General features: G+C 39.6%; 1 protein-coding gene across 3 annotated transcripts in view; it reads left to right on the plus strand.

Moving 5' to 3' along the window:
* Positions 1–23278, plus strand: part of LOC109492298 (fatty acid desaturase 2-like protein FADS2B) — a 36333-nt gene that overhangs the window by 4662 nt on the left and 8393 nt on the right. Inside the window, exons 2-10 of one of the 3 annotated variants that reach the window (XM_045039306.1) lie at positions 4664–4774; positions 6401–6598; positions 8103–8204; positions 12679–12804; positions 15834–15894; positions 18446–18522; positions 18717–18814; positions 19794–19890; positions 22179–22258. In XM_045039306.1, coding sequence (XP_044895241.1) covers positions 4664–4774; positions 6401–6598; positions 8103–8204; positions 12679–12804; positions 15834–15894; positions 18446–18522; positions 18717–18814; positions 19794–19890; positions 22179–22258 — 950 coding nt within the window. The remainder of the gene's footprint in view (positions 1–4663; positions 4775–6400; positions 6599–8102; positions 8205–12678; positions 12805–15833; positions 15895–18445; positions 18523–18716; positions 18815–19793; positions 19891–22178; positions 22259–23278) is intronic. The other 2 variants (XR_006586623.1, XM_045039307.1) reach the window with 2 other exon arrangements.

Below are 23278 nucleotides of genomic sequence, written 5' to 3' on the forward strand. Positions count from 1 at the left end.
AAGTGCAATCACTTATTAATTTATTTGGTCTGGCTTTCAAAACCAAATCCCTTAGCTACTAGGCTAAGATCCTCAATAAGTTTTTATAGAATGACTGAATAAATAAATGGAAGCATTAGTAAACCCATTAGGCAGAGTGGGTGACATTATTATCCTCATTTAGAAAAAAACCCTGAGGCTTGAGAAATTAAGTAATTTCCCCAATATAAGGCAGCTTAGTCCTTTGCTACCCTGCACTGTGCCTTAGTGTGAATTAGGAAGGCACACTCCTTGGGTGGTTGCAGCACAAGATTTGGCAAACAGAATGTTTGCTGGATTTCAGCCCATACTTAGCCTCCTGGATGGGTGCCTTTGTGCAGGGGACAACCTCTTGATAGTACTTAAGTTTGTAAATGCAGGGGTTTGTCTCAGGCCTGTGTCGAAATAACCCGTTTTGAAATGAATGTTGGTACAAATTTATGAATAGATTAAGGAGTAGAGATTATGGTTAAGAAGGGAGTCAAAAAGCTAACAGATGAAAATGGGAGATGCTGGGTAGGGAAGAGACACTGGTTCTTAAGACCTGTATCCTCTGACCTCAACACTTTTGAATGCTCCCAACTTTTTCTTTGTTAGAGAAAGCTTATATTCATCTCTTCATTCCTCCTTTCCCTTATTCATCAGGCATCCACTGAGCCACATGCCATATTCCAGGCAAAACGAGACAGTAGGAATAATTTAATCAATAGTACATGGCTTTCGTCTTCAATAACTCTAACATACGTTGGAACAAATTTATCCAAGAAGGTGAAAGACCTGCACACTAGAAACTAAGACATTAATGAAAGAAATTGAGGAAGATACAAACAAATGGAAAGGTATTCTGTGCTCATGGGTTGGAAGATTTAATCTGTTAAAATGTACATTCTACCTAAAACAATCCACAGGCTCCATGCATTCTCTATCAGAATTCCAATGGCATTTTTCATGAAAATAGATTAAATAATCCTAAAATTTGTATTGGAACCATAAATGACCCCAAATAGTCAAAGCAACCTTGAGAAATAACCCACCTGGATTCCCTGATATCAGTACACACTACAAAGCTACAGATGAATGTATAAAGAAAATGTGATGCACATGCATGCGTGCGCGTGCACACACACACACACACACACACACACACACACACGATAGAATACTATTCAGCCATAAAAAAGAACGAAATCCTGCCATTTGCAACAAACTGGATGGACCCAGAAGGCATTATGCTAATTGAAATATGTCAGACAGAGGAAGAAAAATAGCATATGATTTCACTTATATGTGGAATCTAAGAAAGAAAACAAAATATCAAGCTCATAGATACAGAAAACCAATTGGTGGTTACCAGAGGCAGGAGGTACGGGTGGGATAAAAGGGTGAAGGAGTTCAAAAGTGCAAACTTCCAGCTACAATAAATAAATAATGGGGGTTGTAATGTTTTGCATGGTGACTATAGTTAATAATACTGTATTGTGTATTTGAAAAGTGTTGAGAGATTAAATCTCTTGTATCATTAAATGATACAAGTTATCATCACCAGAAAAAGAATTTGGTAACTATGTAAGGGGGCAGATGTTAACCAGACTTATTGTGGTGATTATTTTGCAATGCATGCAAATATCAAATCGTTCTTTTGTACACCTGAAGCCAATATAAGGCTATATGAATATTATACTAATTTTTAAAAAAGAAAAACACAAAGACGACTAGAGAAGGGGGCAGGTACACAGTTTCATTATAATATAATTTGAAAAGCTCTAGGGGCTACAGGAGCCACAGGAGATGGTAAATAACTTTCCTAAGTTAGGTGGAGGCATTATTTAATCTGAATCTTGAGGGGTGAGGAAGAGTATTTATAGAGAGAAAATGGAGGAAGGTAGTTAAGACAAAGGAAACAGTATGTGACAAGCTTCAGAACAATAGACAGGCATGGAATGTTCATTGAATGGGAAGATGTCTGGTGGACAAATGGCTCATGAAGGGTGATAGTGAAAGGTAAGCCTGGAGAGGCAGGTTGAAGCCAGAGGCAAAGCAATTCAGGGGATTAAAACCTAATATGGAGAGGTATCATTACTATATGCCCAGCAGATACATACAGATTTTTGCATCACCCCAAACAATCTGGCATCACTTCTCTCTTGAGAGGCCTTTCAGAAAAAGAATTATACATGTTAAGGATAGAATAAATTGTTACAGATTCATGGCTTTAAAGTCACATAGACTTTAGTTCAAATGTTGGCTCTACTATTTACCTATTTGCTGTGACATTTTGGACAAGACTTTCTCTCCTCAAAGACTTGGTATTTTTATCTTTATAGCACAAATGATGGAACCTCACAGATCTAAGGTGACGATTATGAGTTGGCCCATAGATTGTCTGGTACACAAGATACGCTCAACAGAAGTTAGCACTATCCCCTCTCCCCTTCATTTTACCCCCTCTCCTTCCTTCAGCACGAATATACTTGCCCAAGTGTGTTGATAACATAACCTGTTTTTACAGGTGTTTCAAAAAGAGAATTTCACAACTTCCACAATATCCAGACTCTATTAGGAAATTCTTTTACATTGAATATTCTAAGACTACGTAAACTCCTTTGTTGTACTGCTCATCAGTACAATGAAAAGAGGTCCACATGGCAGGGCAAGGCTTACTATTCTGGAAAAACTCTGTTGGTCTTTAGGATCTGTTATTGCAGTGTTGCCTATGGATTTTGCTGTGAATCAAAAGACAAACAAATAAACCCCCACCAAAACCAACCAACAAAACAAACAAACAAACAAACAAACGATGAACCCAGAAGAATGTTTTTGTCAGCACACTGCTCCAGGGTTCTGAATGACTGCTTATAGTAAAATAAAATTTCAATGGCTTACCTTTCTTATACCTTCTTATCTTGATCCACCAGCATGTTTTCCATCCTATCTGCTCTTAAAGAACAGGTAGAATATTTTGCCAATATGGATCATTCTGAAATACTTAATAGCCATCTTAATCACTGGATGGCTGTCTTCCTGGCTCAGGAAACTAAGTTTTAAAGTTGTAGAATGTGAAATTATATAGTATAGCATTTCCAAAGGGGGTCAGAGTAACGTACTCAGAAGCAGAATGGAAAGTAGGGACTGGACTGGTTCTAGCAAATACAAAGCCCTTTTTATATCATTGAACCTAGAGACCATAAGAATAAGTAAGTCTAAAAACCTGATATTGCACCCTTCTAATTCATGTTATTCATTACATAAACACCTTATTAGAAAGTAGGCTTCTACATAGTTCTTAGGTGTATCTAAAATTGCTTTGCACTTTGAACTTGGAAGTTTCATTATATTCACTAAAATAATTCAGAGTTCATTACACATTAAGCATTGGAGTATAGGAAGAAAATCTCTGAGGTGCTGTATTGAAGGGAATGTAGGTAGTAAGTTCTTAGCACTAGAAGTATACATACAAGAAAGATGGCTAATATGTTGACTCGCTTAATCCCTAAAGTAACTTTATGAATTGGTTGGCTATTGTCATCACCCTTCTGTTAGAGAAAACAGAAGCACAGACAAGGTCAAGAGACTTGTCCATAGCTTCATAGCTCCACAGCTAGTAAGTAGAAACCAGAATTTAAATGAAGAAAGGCCACTCCAGGGTCCATTTTCCTAGTCAGTACTATGGGATACCAGCACTTTAGAGTCGTGGGTGTGGCTTCCATGTTTTCAACTTATGATGTTGATTATATTCCCTCACTGTTAATAACTCCTGTACCCAAAGTCACATTAGCAGAAAGCCTAGAAAGTCCACCTCTTGGAGAATTTTCCTTCCCCCAAAATGGTTTAAATCCCTGGAAGGAAAGAGAATATCTTTTAGTTCCAAATATAAGCAGGATATAGGAACCACCACACTTCACATAGCCTCTACCCACAAGGTGCTGCTTAACATGGACATGAGATGGGGAAAAGCAGTTGGTCACCTCTATGTGCCTGGCTGTCACAACCCTTGCAGAGACTGCCCTAGCACTGTTTAGAGTGATGAGACCCCTCCAGTGAAAAACTTTGTGAAAAGCGTGTACTTTAGACAGCTCAGACCTCAAGGGCTGTGCTCCCTTTCTCTCCTGTGAATTAATCCTACACTATCAATGTCAACTTTAACCAGTTTTTTTAAAAATAACTTAATTCAAATGTTTCATTCCTCTTGGCTTTGGCCAGGAACCAAGAGGGAGATTTGATGGGAGATGTACTTTTCACAGCTAGTCATGGTTGCTGCATGTTTCTGTGTGGGCAACTTCCACCAAGCCTGATGTTGGACTTTAAGGATTCATCATGGCTTATTAATTCCAGCAAATTAATTCTTCTGGTGCTCAATAAAGTAAACAGCGATCCCTTCCAATGATCAGGAATATCCTGGCTGTGTTGGGCTTGCCTAATGAAGCAGTGCGTCAAGCTGGGGGATCTCCAGAATGAAGCTTTCACAAAGTATCTCCCAGGGTAATTTTGATTGTTCAACTGGAGACATCAACCTGGGGTTAGAAGAAATCCTCTGTAATAGAGTCTGCTGATTCCCAAGATGGGCACAGGATAAGGTAAGGAAGGGGACTATTCTGTAGATAAGCATGTGTCTCCTAAGCCTCTATCAATTCTCTGTGATTTACAGGACGTCTTCAGAGCCATGCACCTGGACCTTGACATTGTAAAATTGTACCTTAAGCCGCTGCTCATCGGAGAGCTTGCCCCAGAAGAGCCTAGCCAGGAGAGACACAAAAGTGTGAGTGGGGTCTCAGGACTCAGAAACATGTGGAGGGATGAGGACAAAGGCCAGCTGATCGTTTCCTGACATATCCAAGAATTGATCATTTTCTGTGAGATGCCTGACATCATGGCTGGGTGAACCTGCTATACCATAAATGAGTAGCTTCTACATATTACAGTATAACATCATCCTCCTTAGACACTCAGAATTCTTAAACCTCTGTGTAAAAAGGAAAGAAATGTTTGGGCCTGTACCAAACAGAATTTCCATGTCTCCAAGTACCTCTTTTTTTGCCCAGATATATCTAGATACAATTTTTGTCCAGTGACTGATTGTAAAAATGTTTGATGTCTGTGTCTATGTTCACTTTTAAAGTAAGTTCCATGAGAGCAGGGAATATCTATCTATGTATCTATGTATCTATGTATCTATGTATGTATGTATGTATGTATGTATCTATCTATCTATCTATCTATCTATCTATATTGCTTATCTCTGTGTACTCAAGAACCCACCTGCACAGGATCAGACATATAGTACGGACTCCATAAATAGCTATTGAATTAAAGATGTGAATATATCATAACAGAAGCCCTTTCTACATTTGGTGAAACTATAGTCCAAGGAAAATAAATTGCTATCTGAAAGTCCCATAGTTGGTGTATCAGAAAACTGGGATTCCAAGTCACTTATTTCTGGCCCCAATCCAAATGAAAATTTTGCTTCTAGAATTATGTTCATAGCTTTTACATTTTATGCTACAAATTTCTCTCCTTTTGTGTATCTCCTTGAACAGTCTTGTTTTCTTTCTTATACCCTGGTCACTGTGTCAACTGTCCTGTTTTCAAACCCATTAGTCATTAAGCTAAGAGATATGTCTTCCCATCTCTTGCACTGACTCTCCAGTTTGATTGGCAAGCTTGTAAACCAATACTAGCCTTGACCATGCACACACATGCACATATGCATGTTACACACACACAGGACAAGGAAACTTACCTGCCCCCACACACACTGACACACATACACATCAGCACACACACACTAATGCCACAAGAGATCCTGCCTTGTGCCTAGGGACCCATCAAGCAGCTCATAGGAAAGTCTTCCTTTGAACTAATTTACATGAACTGCATTTTTCTATGTTCATCATCTTTAATGAAAGGGCCCTTTGCACAAACTGATCTGATGATGAGGTAGAAAATTCTGTGTAAAGTGTACCACTAAGTATGGTAACACAAGTCCATATAGACCACACAGTTCCCTGAAGCATAATCGGTGATCAATCAATACCTGAAACAATACTGATGGTTAAAAGACAACTGTTAGACAATAACTCCCTAGATTCCCTGCCCCCCCAAACCCTACTCTTTCTGAGTTCCAAAACAGTTTGAGGACGGTTTACAAATCACTACCCATTTTTTCTCTTCTCCTGAAAAAAAAATATTATCATAACCTTTTTAAAAGGTTTTGTTTGCTCATAGTTTTATGTTTTTAATTTTGCTCAATTAAATTTGTTAATATCCTTAAATTTCTAGTCCTAAAAGTAAGGTATTAATAAAGTAATAAAAGAGATTATTAATTGTGTTCATTTGTGTTCCCTGAGGGAACTAATTCCTTCCTTGAACATTTATTTCTCAGTCCCAGCTGGTGGAAGATTTCCGAGAATTGCGGAGAACATTAGAGGCCATGAACATGTTCAAGGTCAACCCAGTGTTCTTCTTCCTTCACATCGCCCAGATCTTGATTTTAGAAACTCTGGCTTGGCTAATAGTGTGGCATTTTGGCAGTGGCTGGCCTGTGACAATATTCATCTCCTGCCTTCTCACAATTTCCCAGGTAAGCACATACCCTAAAACCAAGCAGTGGCTTTAGGGGACGATTCAGAATTGTTTCCTTCTCCCTTTAGACCTGCACCAGGTGCTTCCTGACACTTCCTGGCAAGCTACGAATCCACATCTGACACCAGCAAGTTATCACATCTTGCCAGGCCCCAGTCTTTTGTCTGTAAAACGGGATAACAATTTTTATGTAAATATTCTCTACTAAACAAGTTAACGTGTAAAACACTTAGCACAATGACTACCACATAAGAAATATTTAATTTATGACAGATGCTCGTCTTTGCCCAATTGTATCCATACCAGTTCAGTAACTGAAGTCGTTTCTCAGCCATGTAACACTCACCTTTATCTTTTATTCATCTTCCAACCAATAAAAAGAGAGAAAGGCAAATCAAGAAACAGAATCTTAACTACGGAGAATGAACTGATGGTTACCAAAGGAGAGGGGGTGGGGGGATGTATGAAACAGGTGATGGGGATTGAGGAGTGAACTTGTCACGATGAGCACTGGGGGTTGTACGGAGGTGTCAAATCACTGTATTGTATATCTGAAACTAGCATTACACTGTATATTAACTAAATGGAATTTATATAAAAACTTTAAAACCTGAACATGGATTCCACCATAAATTGTAATCAACAACTGGCACCAGCAGAGCATTGGATAAATCTTTGTTGAATGAAGTGTGAATCTCTGAACACGGCTTTCTGTGAGCACAACACTGTGTGGGGGGGGGGGGACACGAAAGGAAATGCACCTGGTTCCTTCCCTGGGGAAAAGAGTCTTCCACTGGGGAGACCGATGTTCACACTGGTAAACATTCTATGTGACAGAATGACATCAGTGCCAAAGAGAGGAACCAGCATATGCTGTTAAAGCAGAAAGAGGCATTTAATTCTCATGGGGATAACTGGGGAAGGTTTTATGGAAAATTAATGTCAAAGTTAATTCCAGAATTTATGATATGTTATTTATTTATTTTTTGTAAAGTCAACTTGCTTTATTCCTTGAAAAGCAAGTCTTTTGGAAACTGGAAAGGAAGCAAATATTTGTTTGGTGCTTAACATAAGCCAAGCACTTTGGAGGTATTTAAGTTTGCCAACAGTCCATGAGTAAGGTATTATTATCCCTACCTATCAGAGGAAGAGCTGAGGTTCAGAGCTACTGAGTAACATGCCAAGATCTGCGCAACACATACATGGTAAAGAACAGCTGAGAACCCAAATCTGCCTGACTCCAAAGGCCATACTCTTTGTCCTCCTCACTGGAAGATTTGACAGTGGTAAGGAAAATGTTCTAGGCTGAAAGAACTCAGTTCACAAAGGCACACAAGTGGGAAAGAATGCAATGTGTGGGAAATAGAAAGTGAACTTGGCTTGGGGCCACATGAGATCCCCCACCATTCTTCTCCAATGGGCTCCTGAATCTATGGGCAGGCTCATTGATTAATTTCTTCTTAACTCCTCAACCTCTCTAACAACAACTTAATCTCTTCTAGGTTCAGTGTTTTCTTCTGCAACATGACTTTGGACACATTTCTATATTTCCAAACTCCAAGTGGAGCCGCTTGATGCAAAAATTTATGATGAGTCATCTCAAGGTACAGGATGTTCATGGAGCATGATGGAATTCTCAAAACTCATTTCCTAAGACTATGGTTACCAAATTTGTGTGCTGATAGGAGTAAAAAAGTGTTTGTGCATAAATATATTTGCAAATAAGTATAAATACAATAAAAATGTAGATACCATATATATATATATATGTATATATATGTGTGTATATATATATGTATACATATATATGTATATATATATATACATATGACATTATAATATATATGTTAAAATTAGAATTTGGAATTTTATTGAGGGAAGGTTTATTTTTATTTAGGAAATTCCAACAGTTTTTTTTTTCTTACACTAATAAAGTCTTTGGCCCAGTCCCTGGTACCCAATTAAGAAACCACCTTGGAGGAGAACAATTGTACCTTAATAAATGAAGAGGCACTCTGTAAAATCATGAATGGGAATGATTCTAGAAGGAGTCTGAATATTTACTGCTGGGAAGCTACAGGAATCTAGCAAAGCCCGATTTGTCTTAGAAGGACAGGTCTATGAAGAAATAGGAAAGGATGCAGAAGAGATAATAGTGAAGAGAAAGAGAAAAAGTGGACAAGACAGGTCAGATGGCACTGTTCAAGAGTCAAGGGCTACAAATCCCAGAAGGCTGGAAACAGCAGTGATGATGATGGCAGTTGGCCTTGTATCCCTGCCCAAACTCCAGGAGAGCATATACTTTGTCCTACGTGCACCTATGCTACAGCACCTAGCAGAGTGCTTGGCACATAGTAAGCCTTCAATAGCATTTGTTGAGTGGATGGATGGATGGATGGATGGATGGATGGATGGATGAACCAAGGTAACAGTACAGGACTGCTAAGAGTGGGTGCTAGATCTGACTCTGAAAAGGCCCCTTGTGTGATCTTGTCTGATATCTGACTCTCCATGTCCTTATCTCTAATATTAGGAGTTAAACCGGATGTCTGCTTTTCTAGGACATTCTAGGATTTAGTGATTATGTACACTGGCCCAGACGGGGGGGAAATGCCTCTGAGCCTCCCACTAAGCCAAATATTGCATTCAAGCCAGCTCATTTTAGAAAAAACTCATAGGCACTTTTGTTTTGTCTTAGCACTGTTGTTTTATATTGAACTGGAAGATACGTAAAATCACCGTCTTATCTATCCTCTTTCCAGTCGAGCAAACAAAGTTTAAGTAGATTCAGTAACACTGAGTGGGATCTGGGTTCCTATTAGAATTATGCCTGTTACTCAAAATTGTTAGAATGAATAACATATTGTCATTTTATTTGATGTTTTATTTAACTGGGAAATTCCTGTAGGTGCACTGTTCTGCCCTCCATCCACTAGTGCTAAATTGACACTGTTTCTGTGTTCAATCAGAAATCCTTACCACAGAATAAAAGAAGGAAATCCCACAGAAAGAATTAGGTAATGGACCCTCCCACTCTCCCTCCCCTGTTTTGAGGAAGTCAGAGGGAAAAGGAGACTCATGTGACCTGGAGATAATTGACAGTTGATCTGGTGTCAGTATATATAATGTTTCAAGCTCTACCCTTGCTGGTGCTTTAAAAAAAATCATTGCTTTTCCATTGGTCCAAATTTGTACACTGCTCTTTCTCTATGAGTTGTGTTGCCAGAAACAAGTTTTGCACTAGTTGAAATGAACACAACCTTGATAACTCATGAACAGAGGAAGTAAATGGGAAATGCTCTAAAAGCTAATTGAGTGCACTGGGCCTTTTGCAGGCAAAACCAGCAATTTGTGAGCAAAATGAATACAGGCTTCAATCATCTGCAGCAAACTACCCAGGGGAATGAAAGTTGGGAAGGAGGGAGGTAACAAAGAAAATTATAACAGAAGCAGCAACTTCACCTTCTACATACATTACAATTTTAAATTTCAAAACTTGATTTCATGCCAATTTACCCTCCCCCATGGAAAAGCATAAATATATATTGAGATTTTGTTGGAATATGCTTTCACTACCTGTGCTAGTAATGGTGTACGTCTGGTCTTTGCTTTTTTGTGTGTGTGTGCAGCAAAAGAGCCCTTCTGAAAGTACATTCTGAAATGTCTGCACACATTTTGGACTTCTGTGCAATGTTCAAATCAAAATGGACTCCCTGTAGCATATTTTTCGACATCCCCTCCCCATCACCCAGCAGGCCCAGTTTGAAAACTATAAGAATCAAGTGTCATTATAGGGACAAAGAGATAAAATATTTGATATTAAGATCTGCCTTGAAAATCTGGCCCATCCTGTTTCCATGACTACATCCTAAAATAATTTTTTTGGGGGGGGGAGTGTCAAGTATGTTATTTCCTGTAACATTTTTTTCATTCATTTCACAGATGAGGAAATTACCCAACGCCACATACACCCAGTAGCAGGGATTTGAATTCAGCCCCAAAATGGCTTTAGAACAATGTTTAGAATCCTTATAATGCACCAAGAAAGGACCTAACATGGAAATGAGGAATGACTTAGGGTGGTTCTTATATGGAATTTGGTACAGGGGCAACCTATTTGCATGTAGCTGATTATCTTCACTTTCAGCTGGATCACTATCCCTCACCTCCAGTAATTGTGGCTTCCAGACCGAGGGGTGAGGGTAGAGCCAGCTGCCTTATCACACCCATAATTACTCTGACATTACCAGTTTCCACAGATAATCATTGACTGCAAGGGTACTGTCAAAATGTTAGCTCACAAAGGATTAAACTAACAAAGTGAATCATTGTTTATCACAGTGCCCTTGTTTCTGTATTGCTCCTGTTGGGTTGTATGTTTCATAAGTGTGGGAGCTCCATTTTATCATGTCTAACTTTATACAGCAAATACTTGGCTCAGTGTCTGATGCATGGGAGGTATTTCCAAATAAATAATGAACGGATAAACAAAGAGAAAGTGCACAATTGTAAGGGTGAGTGGGTGGTATGCAGTTTGGTAGGAGACGAGCAGAGTGCAATGGAGACCCCACAGGGGAATGAAAATTGATGAGTACACCTTGAGTTTGACATATCATGAAACACCCACAAGGAAATGTCTGGAAAGTGATTTCCCTTTCAAGCATGAGATTCAGGGAAGAGAAGTGGGATGCAGGAAGAGAGATTCCACCATAAGGATGGTAGGGAGTGTTAGTGGTAAAAAGAGACTATCACTCCGGAGGGATGATAACACGAGGGTTTGCTAAGAGAGGACTCTGCAATAAGACTAGAAGGCAATGCTCACATGATTTTCAAACATTCCCTTCCCCCTCTACCATGGATGTATAGTGTCTAGATGAGTATAGTCCAACAGAAATATAATTCTAAGCCACATTAAAATGATATAAATCATTTTAAATTTTCTCATAGCCACATCTTAAAAGATAACTTTATTACCACATATATATTCAAAATATTATAATTTCTACATGTAATCAATATAAAAGTTGTTAATATGATATTTTACACTCCTTTTTTCATACCATGCCTCAAAATCCAATATTATACACATACAGCCATCTTAATTTGACTGGTCACACTTCAAGTGCTCAAAAGCCAGCATGTGGCTCATGGCTACCATATTGGACAGTGATGATGTAAAACATGTATAGGCCAGTTATTGAGATATATCAAATATGCAATAAAAACCAAATACTGCTTATTCTTATGTAATAATTTATGTAATAGGGGAAAGAAGAAATTGAATATCTCAGTATGCCAACATTTTACATACATCATCTCATGTCTCCCCAAACAACCCATGGAGGTAAATGTCATTACTGCAGATGGAATACAGCCTCAAAGAGGGTGAAATTTACCCAAGCCACACAGCAGTATTTATATATCCAGGGTATGAAACCACACTGATGTGCTACCAAATCCTTGCTCTATTAAAACCTTTATACTGTCATTGAGAAAGAAAATCATAAGCAACCTAATCAGAGATGATTTGAACTCGGCATCAGTTAAAATATTTTTATTCTCATTTATATTTATATGAGATCATTGAAGCCTGAACATGCAAGAATCTGAGCCAAGCCCCCTACAAAATCATTTCAGATCCATGATTCTTTGAAATACTGATTAAAGCAGGATTCCTAGGACCGTTTTTTCCCGAGAGCTAATTAAAGTTTTAGAGTTGAATTTTCTTTATTTGTAAAATAAGAATACTAACTGCCCTTCCTACCTTCAGAATTTTTTAAATGAGGAACCCACCCAAAATAAAGAATGGAAAAACATTTCATTTTACCGGTTTTTGTGAATTTTCATGATCAGGAGTTGCATTAGCCTGAATTTGTGTTCCTGGATCCCATGATTATTTGATTGTAGGCTTTGAAAGGCTCTGTCCAATGAGCCATTCTGTGACCCAGCAGTCAGGGAACAAGTTCCAGAAGCTCAGATATCTTACTTTGACTTTGGAGATGCATGCAGAAAACTCTGAGAGCGAAGGACATCCCAGGAGAGAAATCTTGCAGCTAATGAACCCTCTCTTCTCCTCAGGGCCTGTCAACATCCTGGTGGAATCACCGACACTTCCAACATCATGTAAAAACAAATATATACCTCAAAGACCCAGATATTGATACAGGCCCACTTATTGTGAATGGATATTTGAAGCCTGCCCAGGTATGTTTAGAGCTGCTGCAAACATGAGAAACGTTCCTGGAAGTGGTTCCTGGAAACGTCTATGGTCTTGTCCTGGAAAGATCGAGCTGAGAATTCCCACTTCAAGCATGTTCTCAGAACATGTCTCCTTCTTTTATGTCTGGTATAGAGATGTGAAGTAACTGATTCTGGGGTTGTATGAATAGAAGAAGATGTGAAGCATGGGACTCTGTGACTTGAAAGGACATGTGGCCAATCTCCAACAGCAGGAAATATGATAACCCGTATCACTCTGCTTGAGCAATCCTGGTGATAGATAGATCCCTGCCCAGTGGCCCTCACTACTTGTAAGGCAACAAAAGTTAATGTTAGGTAGTGAAACCACATGACTGAGGTTGGCAATGACTTTCCAAAGTTGGACGAGGATGAGACATTCGCTCAGAAAAAAACGTATCAGTACATCCAATAAGCACTAAATCACAAATATCTGAATAACTAGCTATCTCAACTAAGTCTAGCTCAGTGAGGAAAGGCTGTGCTGGTATTTTTAGTTCATGTTCATTTTCTTCATTTAAACATGAACCACAGCCCAAATGCTTTGTAAGACACTTAGAGATCTCACCTCTCGTTTGGACTTGTTAAACAATAGAAAAGGGAGGGTAAAGTCAACTCCAGAATTTTTCAGTTATTGACTTTATTTAGCCTCCACTTAAAATCATCATGTAAAGGACTATTACCAATTTTTTTTAGGAGAAAGTCTTACTTCAACAAAGGAGCTATGAGGATAATCACAGAAAGATCTCCCCCCTCTAGGGAAATGGTAGATCCCGAGAGTCCGGTGCTTAGGAAGAGGCTGCTATTTCCTAAAACAACTTAGGAGTTTTATTAAAAGTAAGAATAGCTCTGTCAGTTGCTGCCTGTGGTTTGTGCTACATAAACCAAAAGTTGTGCAACTTTTTGAAAATAAGCTTTCCCAGCTTTGGAAGACCCAATGTTCTTCTCCACTGAATTAGGAAACAATCCCTTGACTAGATTTTTAAAAGTCTCTGAGGGTGCCTGGGTGGCTCAGTCGGTTAAGCGTCTGACTTCCTCTCAGGTCATGACTTCATGGTTCCTGAGTTTGAACCCCCACATCAGGCTCACTGCTGTCAGCAGGGACCCCGCTTTGGATCCTCTTTCCTATTCTCTCTCTGCCCCTCCACTGCTTGTTCTGTCTCTCTCAAAATAAATAATCTTAAAAAAATCTCTGGCTGCCATCACAAATCAGTTGCTTTTGACAATGGCTCCACAAACAAATTGGACTTGCCTGATGTTTGTGGACTCCTACGCTCATCAACAAAAGTGTGATACTTTGATTTCTCTAATCATCCCCACAGAGTAAGAAGGGTTTGCCTTGGGGCGCCTGGGTGGCGCAGTCGGTTAAGCATCCGACTTCAGCCAGGTCAGGATCTCATGGTCCGTGAGTTCGAGCCCCAAGTCAGGCTCTGGCCTGATGGCTCAGAGCCTGGAGCCTGTTTCCGATTCTGTGTCTCCCTCTCTCTCTGCCCCTCCCCCGTTCATGCTCTGTCTCTCTCTGTCCCAAAAATAAATAAACATTGAAAAAAAAATTAAAAAAAAAAAGAAGGGTGTGCCTTACTGAATTTTATGAAGCAGGCTGCCCCTCCCCAGAAGTACCTCCTTAAGGCTGTGTTCAGTATGCATGCTGCCTCTTCACAAATGGTGGAGGTCACCTCTCCAAGTTTTACAGTTGCTCGTCAACATCTCGCTAGACCCTAGGGCTCCATTTAATACAGTTGCAGAGCTACTACTGTCCGAGACATTGCTTGAAATTATTTAAACTCTAAAATTCAGTTGTTTTACATAAAAAATGGTTCTGATGAGCCCTGAACTTTTTCTTCATTCTCATTTTACTGTCATATTTCTACCATTTTCTTCAAACGTTCTACTTTCCAGGTTCTGTGCTCATGTTCTGAAAGACTTGGAGTCCTCCTTTGGAGTGATACTCAAAATCAGTCCTCTGTTTAGGTGTGCCAGCTCCCAGGAATTTCCACCTGCTCTTTTCCCCATGTTTCCCACTACTTAAATGTCTGCAGGTTTGAGAGTAACTGGAAATGGTTCTTATTACATCATCATTATGCTATTTATTTTTACCTATCATAGTAAGAGCAGAAAAGGTCAACCCTGCCATCCAAATGCAAAAAGGTATCTATATGTAGGAGGGAAGGTATCAGCAGAATGGGGGACAGCAGAAATCAAACACTGCCCGTAGTGCTGTGACCATAAAACTACAGAGCAGATGTAAATTTGATTCATTCATTCTTTCTTTCAACTGAGCATTAATTGTATGTTTACTAGGTACTGGAAGTTTAACCATTACCTCTATGCCTCCCCTCAGGGTGTTTGCTGTCCTTGTGCACTAAGCATACAATAAATTAACTAAGGAGACTCCTCTAGAAAGTGAATCAAATTACCAGCATTAAGATTTAGTAATATCATTACACCTTAGAAATAGTTCATCACAGTGTGAGATCCACAATGAGAACACAAAGGAGGGAAGATGGAACAGATAAGAGGGGCCATGCCTTTATCTTCTATCACATGACCATGTGACAAATATCTGTTGAATGAATGAGTAGAGATGGAGACAGAGCTTCAAGCAGACTTCTAAACACCCTAGTGAAGAAAAGCTAGGAAAACTCATCAGAAATATTCCCTTTTGATCACCACTCCACTCCATAGAAGGACAAAAAAATTTCAAAATGGCTTCCATGGGAATTTTTAAAAAATCACAATCCCCATAGTCAAATGCAAGAATTACCCACATTTAATTAAAGCAAAAAGATGCTGCAATATTCCTCTTATTCCAGTTCTGGTTCTTCCAGTGCCTCGAGCGTGACAACCAACAAATTCTGACCATATGGCTCTTTCCATAGAGATTTTAAACACACACACACACACACACACACACACACACACACACAGCAATGTTCTTGAGTATTAACGACCACAAGTACTGTCTCTTATTTTAGTTTTATGCTCTCTCCTTTCAGAATGGCAAGAAGAAAATCAGGTACATCAACTATGAAAAGCAGCACCTGCATTTCTACATGGGTGAGTCTCCTTGGAGCCACTTTCCTTATCATACCATGTCCTTGAAGCAAGCCGTTGTCAAGCCAGACGGCACAACAGCAATGCTCTCACAGAGAGACCAGCCCATGTCTTATTGTGACTTGGAAAAGTAGTAACATGTCTTATTTCAGACTCCCTGGGGGCAAAAGTCTGAAAAGGAAAGCAAAAAAAGCAAATAGGTATTTAAAATTTTTTTTTAATATTTATTTATTTTTGATAGAGAAAGAGTGAGACAGAGTGTGAGTGGAGTGGGGCAGAGAGAGAGATGGAGACACAGAATCTGAAGCAGGCTTGAGACTGAGCTGTCAGCACAGAGCCTGATGCAGGGCCTGAACTCACACACCATGAGATCATGACCTAAGCCCAAGTCAGAAGCTTCACTGACTGCACCACCCAGGCGTCCTGCAAATAGGTACTTCTAACGTGCATCTAATGAGATAGTTCAAGAGGGATGAAGTCAGGATGCCAATCTAAGCCTTGCATCTGAGGCTATCATAGGAAAACTAAACACCTGTCAAGAAGAAAAGAATAATGGTATTTTGATAGGGAGGAAAAGTAGGAAAAGAATGCCAAAGCACTGACATTATGAAGCCAGAGAATACAGAAGCTCAGGAATAAACGGCACCTGAGAGCTACTGTGTGAGAGGAAGCGGGTTGCTCCCATGGTCTACATACAGCTGCAGAATGTGTGTGTGTGTGTGTGTGTGTGTGTGTGTGTGTGTGTGTGTGTAAGATAGTAATTAAAACAGCCCAAACAAAATGTATTGATATCCTAATACAAACAGTCTAAATTATCATGATAAGTTTTTTTTATAGAAAGCCAGTATTTGAACAATCAACTGTAAAGATATTTTAAAACACAAAGGAAACCTTCCATCATTCAAAGTATATTTTGTAACATAAAGGGTTTTTAATTTCTAAACTGGGATCATGTGTATCAAAAAGCTTTCAGGGTTCCTGGCTGGCTCAGTTGGCAGACCATGTGTCTCTTGATCTTGGGGTGGTGAGTTCGAGCCCCATGTTGGGTACAGAGATTATAAATAAATAAACCTAAAATTAAAAAGCTTTCAAGAGGAGCAATAATAACTGTTAAGACATGTGTTCAGTTTCTCAGTAGAAAGTACAGGGCATTTCTAACCAATCTTTGAGGTTCAGTAATCCTGCAAATGTTTAAATGCCTGCTTCATAAACACAAGTCACATGGAGCACCTGGTTGGCTCAGTTGGTTAAGTACCCAACTCTTGATTTGGGCTTAGGTCGTGATCCCAGGGTCATGAGATTGAGCCCCAAGTTGAGCTCTGTGCTGAGTGTGCAACTGCTTAAGAGTCTCTCTCCTTCTTTCTCTGCCCCTCCTCTACTCAGGTGCTCTCTAAAAATCAACAACAACAAAACCACAAGTCACCGGAAATCTTTTATGATATTTTCACCCAATTTAAGTGAAAATCATATGTATGTACAAATATATATATAATATATATGCATGTTCAGGCTTGAAAGAAATATATATAAACCTGAATATGTGTTCTGGCTTGAAAGAAAATAGGGAAGCTAAATAATTCTGACTATGATAAAATATCATAAGCAAAAATACTTTGCTCTTAACCAAAATCAAACCCATACCAACTCACAAAGAAAGTTTTCATGAAACCCCAAGCTATGCTCGTCCTAAACATGCTTACACATTTGAGAAATGAGACAAAATTAGGGCAGGCCCCAGACATTTACTTTAGATCAGTGGTTCTCAACCAAAAAAATACTGTCCTACTGGGACATAGACAAAAATGTCAGGTTATTGCCCCCCGTACAGAGGCTGGGAGATAGTATCCTATCCTGATTGACTACATTCAAAGGAATGACTCTCAGGTCTTTGATAAAGGCATTTATGGGTTGTAGAAGATCAATCACAAGGAGTCAGAGAAAGTATTTTACAATTGTAAGTTTTCTAACTATGCTCATGTTTGTTGAAGTATCTCAGTGTGGGGGTTGGACAAAATCATTCATGCTAAGAGTTTGTAGAGTTTGAGAGTCAGAAACCCAGTATTGAGACCTAGTGGAGAAAGAGGGCTCAACTAAAGTCAGGACTCCAACACACTGTTTTGTGCTCTAGACAGCCCCCCTGGTCCTGGAGAAGCAGGTAAATAACCATCCGGTCAGAAAGTGAGTACAGGTTCTGTGTTTCTGCCACCTTGACATATTGTGACAGGGTCCATTCCTAAAATTGTGATGATGATGGATTCCATGGACCTTGAGAAAGCTTGAAATTTTGCAGCAGAAGCTCTTCTGGGTTGCTCCATCAAGAATGATTCAAATCTTCAAAGCTTCCTCTTTCTTAGTCTCTTTGAGAGAGCTTGACCCAAAACCTGGTTCAGCCTCAGAGACTCAAAGAACTCCATGGAGTCCAGAAAGTGGTTGTGGATCTCCACTTTTCATCCCTTCTCAGGGGCAACATCCAGGAGTAGCATGTTAAGGAGATAGATTTCTGCTTACTTACATCATCTTTTACTCACCATCTTTTCTTTGTGTTCTTTTTCAGTTGGGCTCCCTCTCCTAATGCCTGTGTATGCCAACCTGAATTCCATGGAAATGATGTACCTCCAAAAGTCTTGGGGGGTGAGTAACTTGACTCATCCTCTGAAGCTAGATCAGGTAGAAAAAGGGGTGGAAAATGCCTGGTTCCTTCTAGATGCAGCTTCCTTGAGCAATAAGGCATAAGATTTAGCCAGTATGAGAAGGGGCCCTAACCTGGGGAAGGGGAAATGAAATTGTGTCCAGTGCATTTAACTGTCAATTACTTTTCTCTGCAGGAGTTTGCCTGGGTCATCAGCTTTTATATCCACTATTTTATCATGTTTGGCCCTTTTTATGGAATCTTCGGAACCATATTGCTCATATTTTTGGTCAAGTAAGAAAGCAAGAATATTCTTTTATTCCCATAACCTGTATGATTCTCCTACATTCCTTATCTAAGATATTTGTGATTAGCAGAAGATTGGAACACCATGCCCAAGCTCCGTAGCTGAGACATTTCCATAAAAACGTTTTTTTTTAAGTTGAAATAGTTGAATAAGAAGAGTCGTTTGAAAAAAGAGTTTGCCCAATCTTGTCCTTTTCTTCCTACATACTTAATTCTCAATTGAAGAATTCCATCTGATCCCCAAATTCTTTAGAATTGTAATCCAGTTGGACACCATAACCTCGCCAAGAATAATGGAAGGACAGTCTTTATGACTAGAGATTTCCCCAAAACTAAAATGGCTTCAGACTAAACAGCTCTCTTCAACTTCCCAATTTATTCCTCTCCCATTCTTTCACATTATTATCCTAAATCTTACATAATAATGCCATTGACAACTACTAGGCATCACAACTTTGATAAAGGATTTACCTGCATGATATTATTTGATGTAATCCTTGCACCTCCCTGTAATGTAGATAGCATCATCTTCATTTTTCTGCTAAGGGATCGAAACCTCAGAGAGGTTAAGTCATTTGTCAAACTTACAGAGCAAGTAAGGGCCAGTGGCAGTGCCACACCAGAACTTGAGCCAAGTTCTACCTGATGGCAAAGCCGAGGCTGTCGATCACTTTGCATATGCCCTAGGTATCCTTTGATCCTTGCACAGATGCCACAGAAAACTTTGGGGTCACTGCACTCATACATCAGGCTGCAAGGCTGGTTTTGTGCCCAAAACTCAGTGTGTCATCTCTACACATAAAGTGTCCCCAAAGAGGAAAACAAGTGTCCTCCATTTTATCGGAATCTTTGATTCCCTTCCGTTTCCTCAGTTGCTCAGCCAGATCTTCCAGCAGTTGTGCCAGCCCAGTGTTGGGAACTGAAACACCCCAAGAAGTCATCACTTTCTCCTTTTATTCTCTGAAAGGTTTCTCGAAAGTCCCTGGATAGCATATGTTACCCAGATGAGCCATGTACCTATGAGAATAAGCAAAGAGGAGAACCGGGACTGGCTCAGCGCTCAGGTAATGGTGGAGTTCCTGGGAAAAGGTCCTTCTGATTATACTGATTTAGAGCCTAGTTACCTCAGATGATAATAATTTATGCTTATGAAATGCTTGCTAAGAGGCAGGCACTGCCCACTGCTTTGCGAGTGCTATGATTATTACCACTTTACAGATGATAAAAATAAGGCATGAAGAAGTGGAGTACCTTGTATGATATTGCCCAGCTAATAAGTGGTAGAAAGCAGGTTTTAAACCTGGGCAGTCTGATTTCAGAGCCTTTGCTCTAAACTAAGGGTCAGTAAACTACGGTCCAAGGGCCAAATGGAGCTCGTTGCCTGCTTTTGTAAATCAAATTTTATTGGAACACAGCCGTGCTTGTACATTTACAGATTATATATGACTGCTTTCATTCTATAAAAGAAAAACAGAGTAACTATGACAGAGAAGTAAAATATTTACTGCCTTGCACTTTCTGGAAAATATTTGCTGACCTGTCTCCCACCTGACCCAGTCTTTCAGGTGAATCTGAGCTCTTAGAATCACAAAATGAATTTTACACCTAGATGGTCCCTGGAAGTCACTTCACATCATTTTATAGGTAGAAAGACCCAGAGAGGAGACACGGCATGCTCTTTGAGCATGCAGTTAATGATTAACAGAGTTATGATCAGTATAGAATCCCCTTGACTCCTAAGCCTTCCAGTAGTTAGGCCATGATTATACCACTTCCTTCTCCAAGCTCATTCCCAAATTCAGTGGACCTTACATTAAAGCAGAGTATTGGTTCTAAAACTTTTTGGTCACGGACCACCTTACACTCTGCAAAGTTATACTCGTACAAGTTTTTGAGGACCTCAATGAGCTTTTTTTTTTTAATGTGGGTTATAGCCATTGATATTTACTATATTTGCAACTAAAACTGAGAATCTTTAAAGTTTATTTATTAATTAACTTTAAAACAACAAGAATAAAGCCAGTACATTTTAAACATCAAACTGATGATGCCATTCTAGGTTTAGAGTCCTCTGGAAAAAAAATCTACTGCACAAGCATCAGAAATTGGAAATGAAAAATGCAAATGCTGCATTAGAGGTATTCTGGGAGTAGTTTTGACTTTGCAGATCTCCTGAAAGGTTCTTAGAGAACCCTGGGGTGCTCTGAAGTACACTCTGAGAAATGCTGACATAGAACAACCACAAAAATGACATTCAAAATAGCGACAACCCCAACTGGAATTAAACCTTAGAAAGGCAGCGAATAAAATGGCAATCATAAAGATTCTTAATCTTGGAAGCCTAGAGAAGCCTATGAACTCCTTCTCAGGATAATGGTTTTAAATGTGTAAATAAAATACATTAGATTTCAAAGGAAACTACTTCTACTGAAATGCATTTCTATTCTCAGAACCCATGGTCAAACAATTAACTGCCTTACTTCTCATTTAGAAGCCCTTCAAATGTACTGTATGGAAATGGTATTCTAATCTCTACAGTCTCTACCCAAATCCTACAATCCCACTTCCCATTTGCCAGTCATCATTCGTGACACAGCTTTCTGTATCCAAGGGCTGATGGTGACTTAGCCCCTCAAATCCCACATACTTCTTCATATCTATTGCATTGCATAAACTTCTTAGCAATATGTCTTATCATCTTTTTATTTTTTGAAAAAAAAATTTAACGCTTTATTTTTTGAGAGACAGAGAAAGACAGAGTATGAGCAGGGGAGGGGCAGAGATGAGACAAAGAATCTGAAGCAGGCTCCAGGCCCCGAGCTGTCATCACAGAGCCGAATGCAGGGCTTGAACTCACGAACACGAGATCATGAGCTGAGCTGAGGTCAGACGCGCAACCAACTGAGCCACTCAGGCGCCCCTCATCACTTTTTTTAAATTATAAAGCTATAATTAAAAGCCTATATAAATCATAAGCTCCTTGAGACCGGACACTGTGCTTTTTTTTTTTTAACGTTTATTTATTTTTTGAGACACAGAGAGAGAAACAGTGTGGGGTGGGTGGAAGGACAAAGAGAGAATACCAAGCAGGCTTCTCACTGTCAGCGCAGAGCTCGACCAGGGGTTTAAACTCATGAACCATGAGATCATGACCTGAGCTGAAATCAAGAGTTGCACACTTAATGCATTGAGCCACCAGGGGCCCCACTGTGTATCTTTCTTATCCTTCAAAGTTTCTTACAGAAAATAGATACTTGTTGACTAATTGACTTAAAGAGAATAAATAAAGGTTTAATTTGTTTAATCTGACACATGGGCTTATTTACATCTAATGTAAGCTTTTTCTTTGCAGGTCTTGACCACCTGTAATGTTGAACAGTCCATTTTCAATGACTGGTTCACTGGGCACCAGAATTTTCAGATCGAGCACCAGTAAGTGATGGAAACAGTTCATGATAAAAGGCAAAGGCTGTCACTTCTAACAGTCCCCCACCCCCCATACAGTCCAGAGCAGAGCCCTAGGCTAGGGATTTCAGAGGGAAAAAATGAATCAGAATTCTCTAAATTCTATTAACTTCAAAGGTAAGAAAGTGAAGAAAGAAAAGCATAAGGCGTAATAATTGAGTAAATGGAGGGAAATCTTGGAAAAATAACAATGACTCAGTTCGTAGATTCCCAAGGACTTAGGAATTGGTGGTTGTTTTCTTTGCATGTGGTTTGTTGGCAAAACCCAAGAAAAATCATGATACTTGTGTAACAAAGTTATGTCGAAATTAATTTTTATTTTTAATACCAACCTGTATCTATATCTTTAGAGCCAAGGTTACAAAACAATCAACTGAAATCCAGTTTCTGCTGCAATTTCCAAATGATATTTGAACTACTCTACCAATAGGTAGTTATCTGCACATGTACCAAAGGAGAAAACGATAGTACTTTGAAAGTCAATCGCGGCAGAATATTCAAGGAAGAGACTTTCCTATTCATCTTTCCTCTTCATCTAGGCTGTATCTATGATAGAGAAGGAAAAAGTTCTTATACCTATTCATGGGATTTTCTCATCCTTTCTCTCATGGTATTCCTTTAAAATCTCGGCAAAGCAAGAAAGCTTATTATTCATATGTTATCAAAGTAAAGTTTAAAACCTAAAAAGTTCACCTGGCTGGTAATGAAAAGCTTTGAATAAAACCCATCTCGGGGGAAGCGGCAAGATGGCGGCTTAGGAGGATGCTGGGCTCACCACACGTCCTGCTGATCACTTAGATTCCACCTACACCTGCCTAAATAACCCAGAAAACCTCCAGAGGATTAGCAGAACGGAGTCGCCGGAGCCAAATGCAGATGAGAGGCCCACGGAAGAGGGTAGGAAGGGCGGCGAGGCGGTGCACGCTCCACGGACTGGCGGGAGGGAGCCGGGGCGGAGGGGCGGCTCGCCGGCCAAGCAGAGCCCCC

The sequence above is a fragment of the Felis catus genome, chromosome D1 (assembly GCF_018350175.1).
Source record: "Felis catus isolate Fca126 chromosome D1, F.catus_Fca126_mat1.0, whole genome shotgun sequence".
NCBI lineage: Eukaryota > Metazoa > Chordata > Mammalia > Carnivora > Felidae > Felis > Felis catus.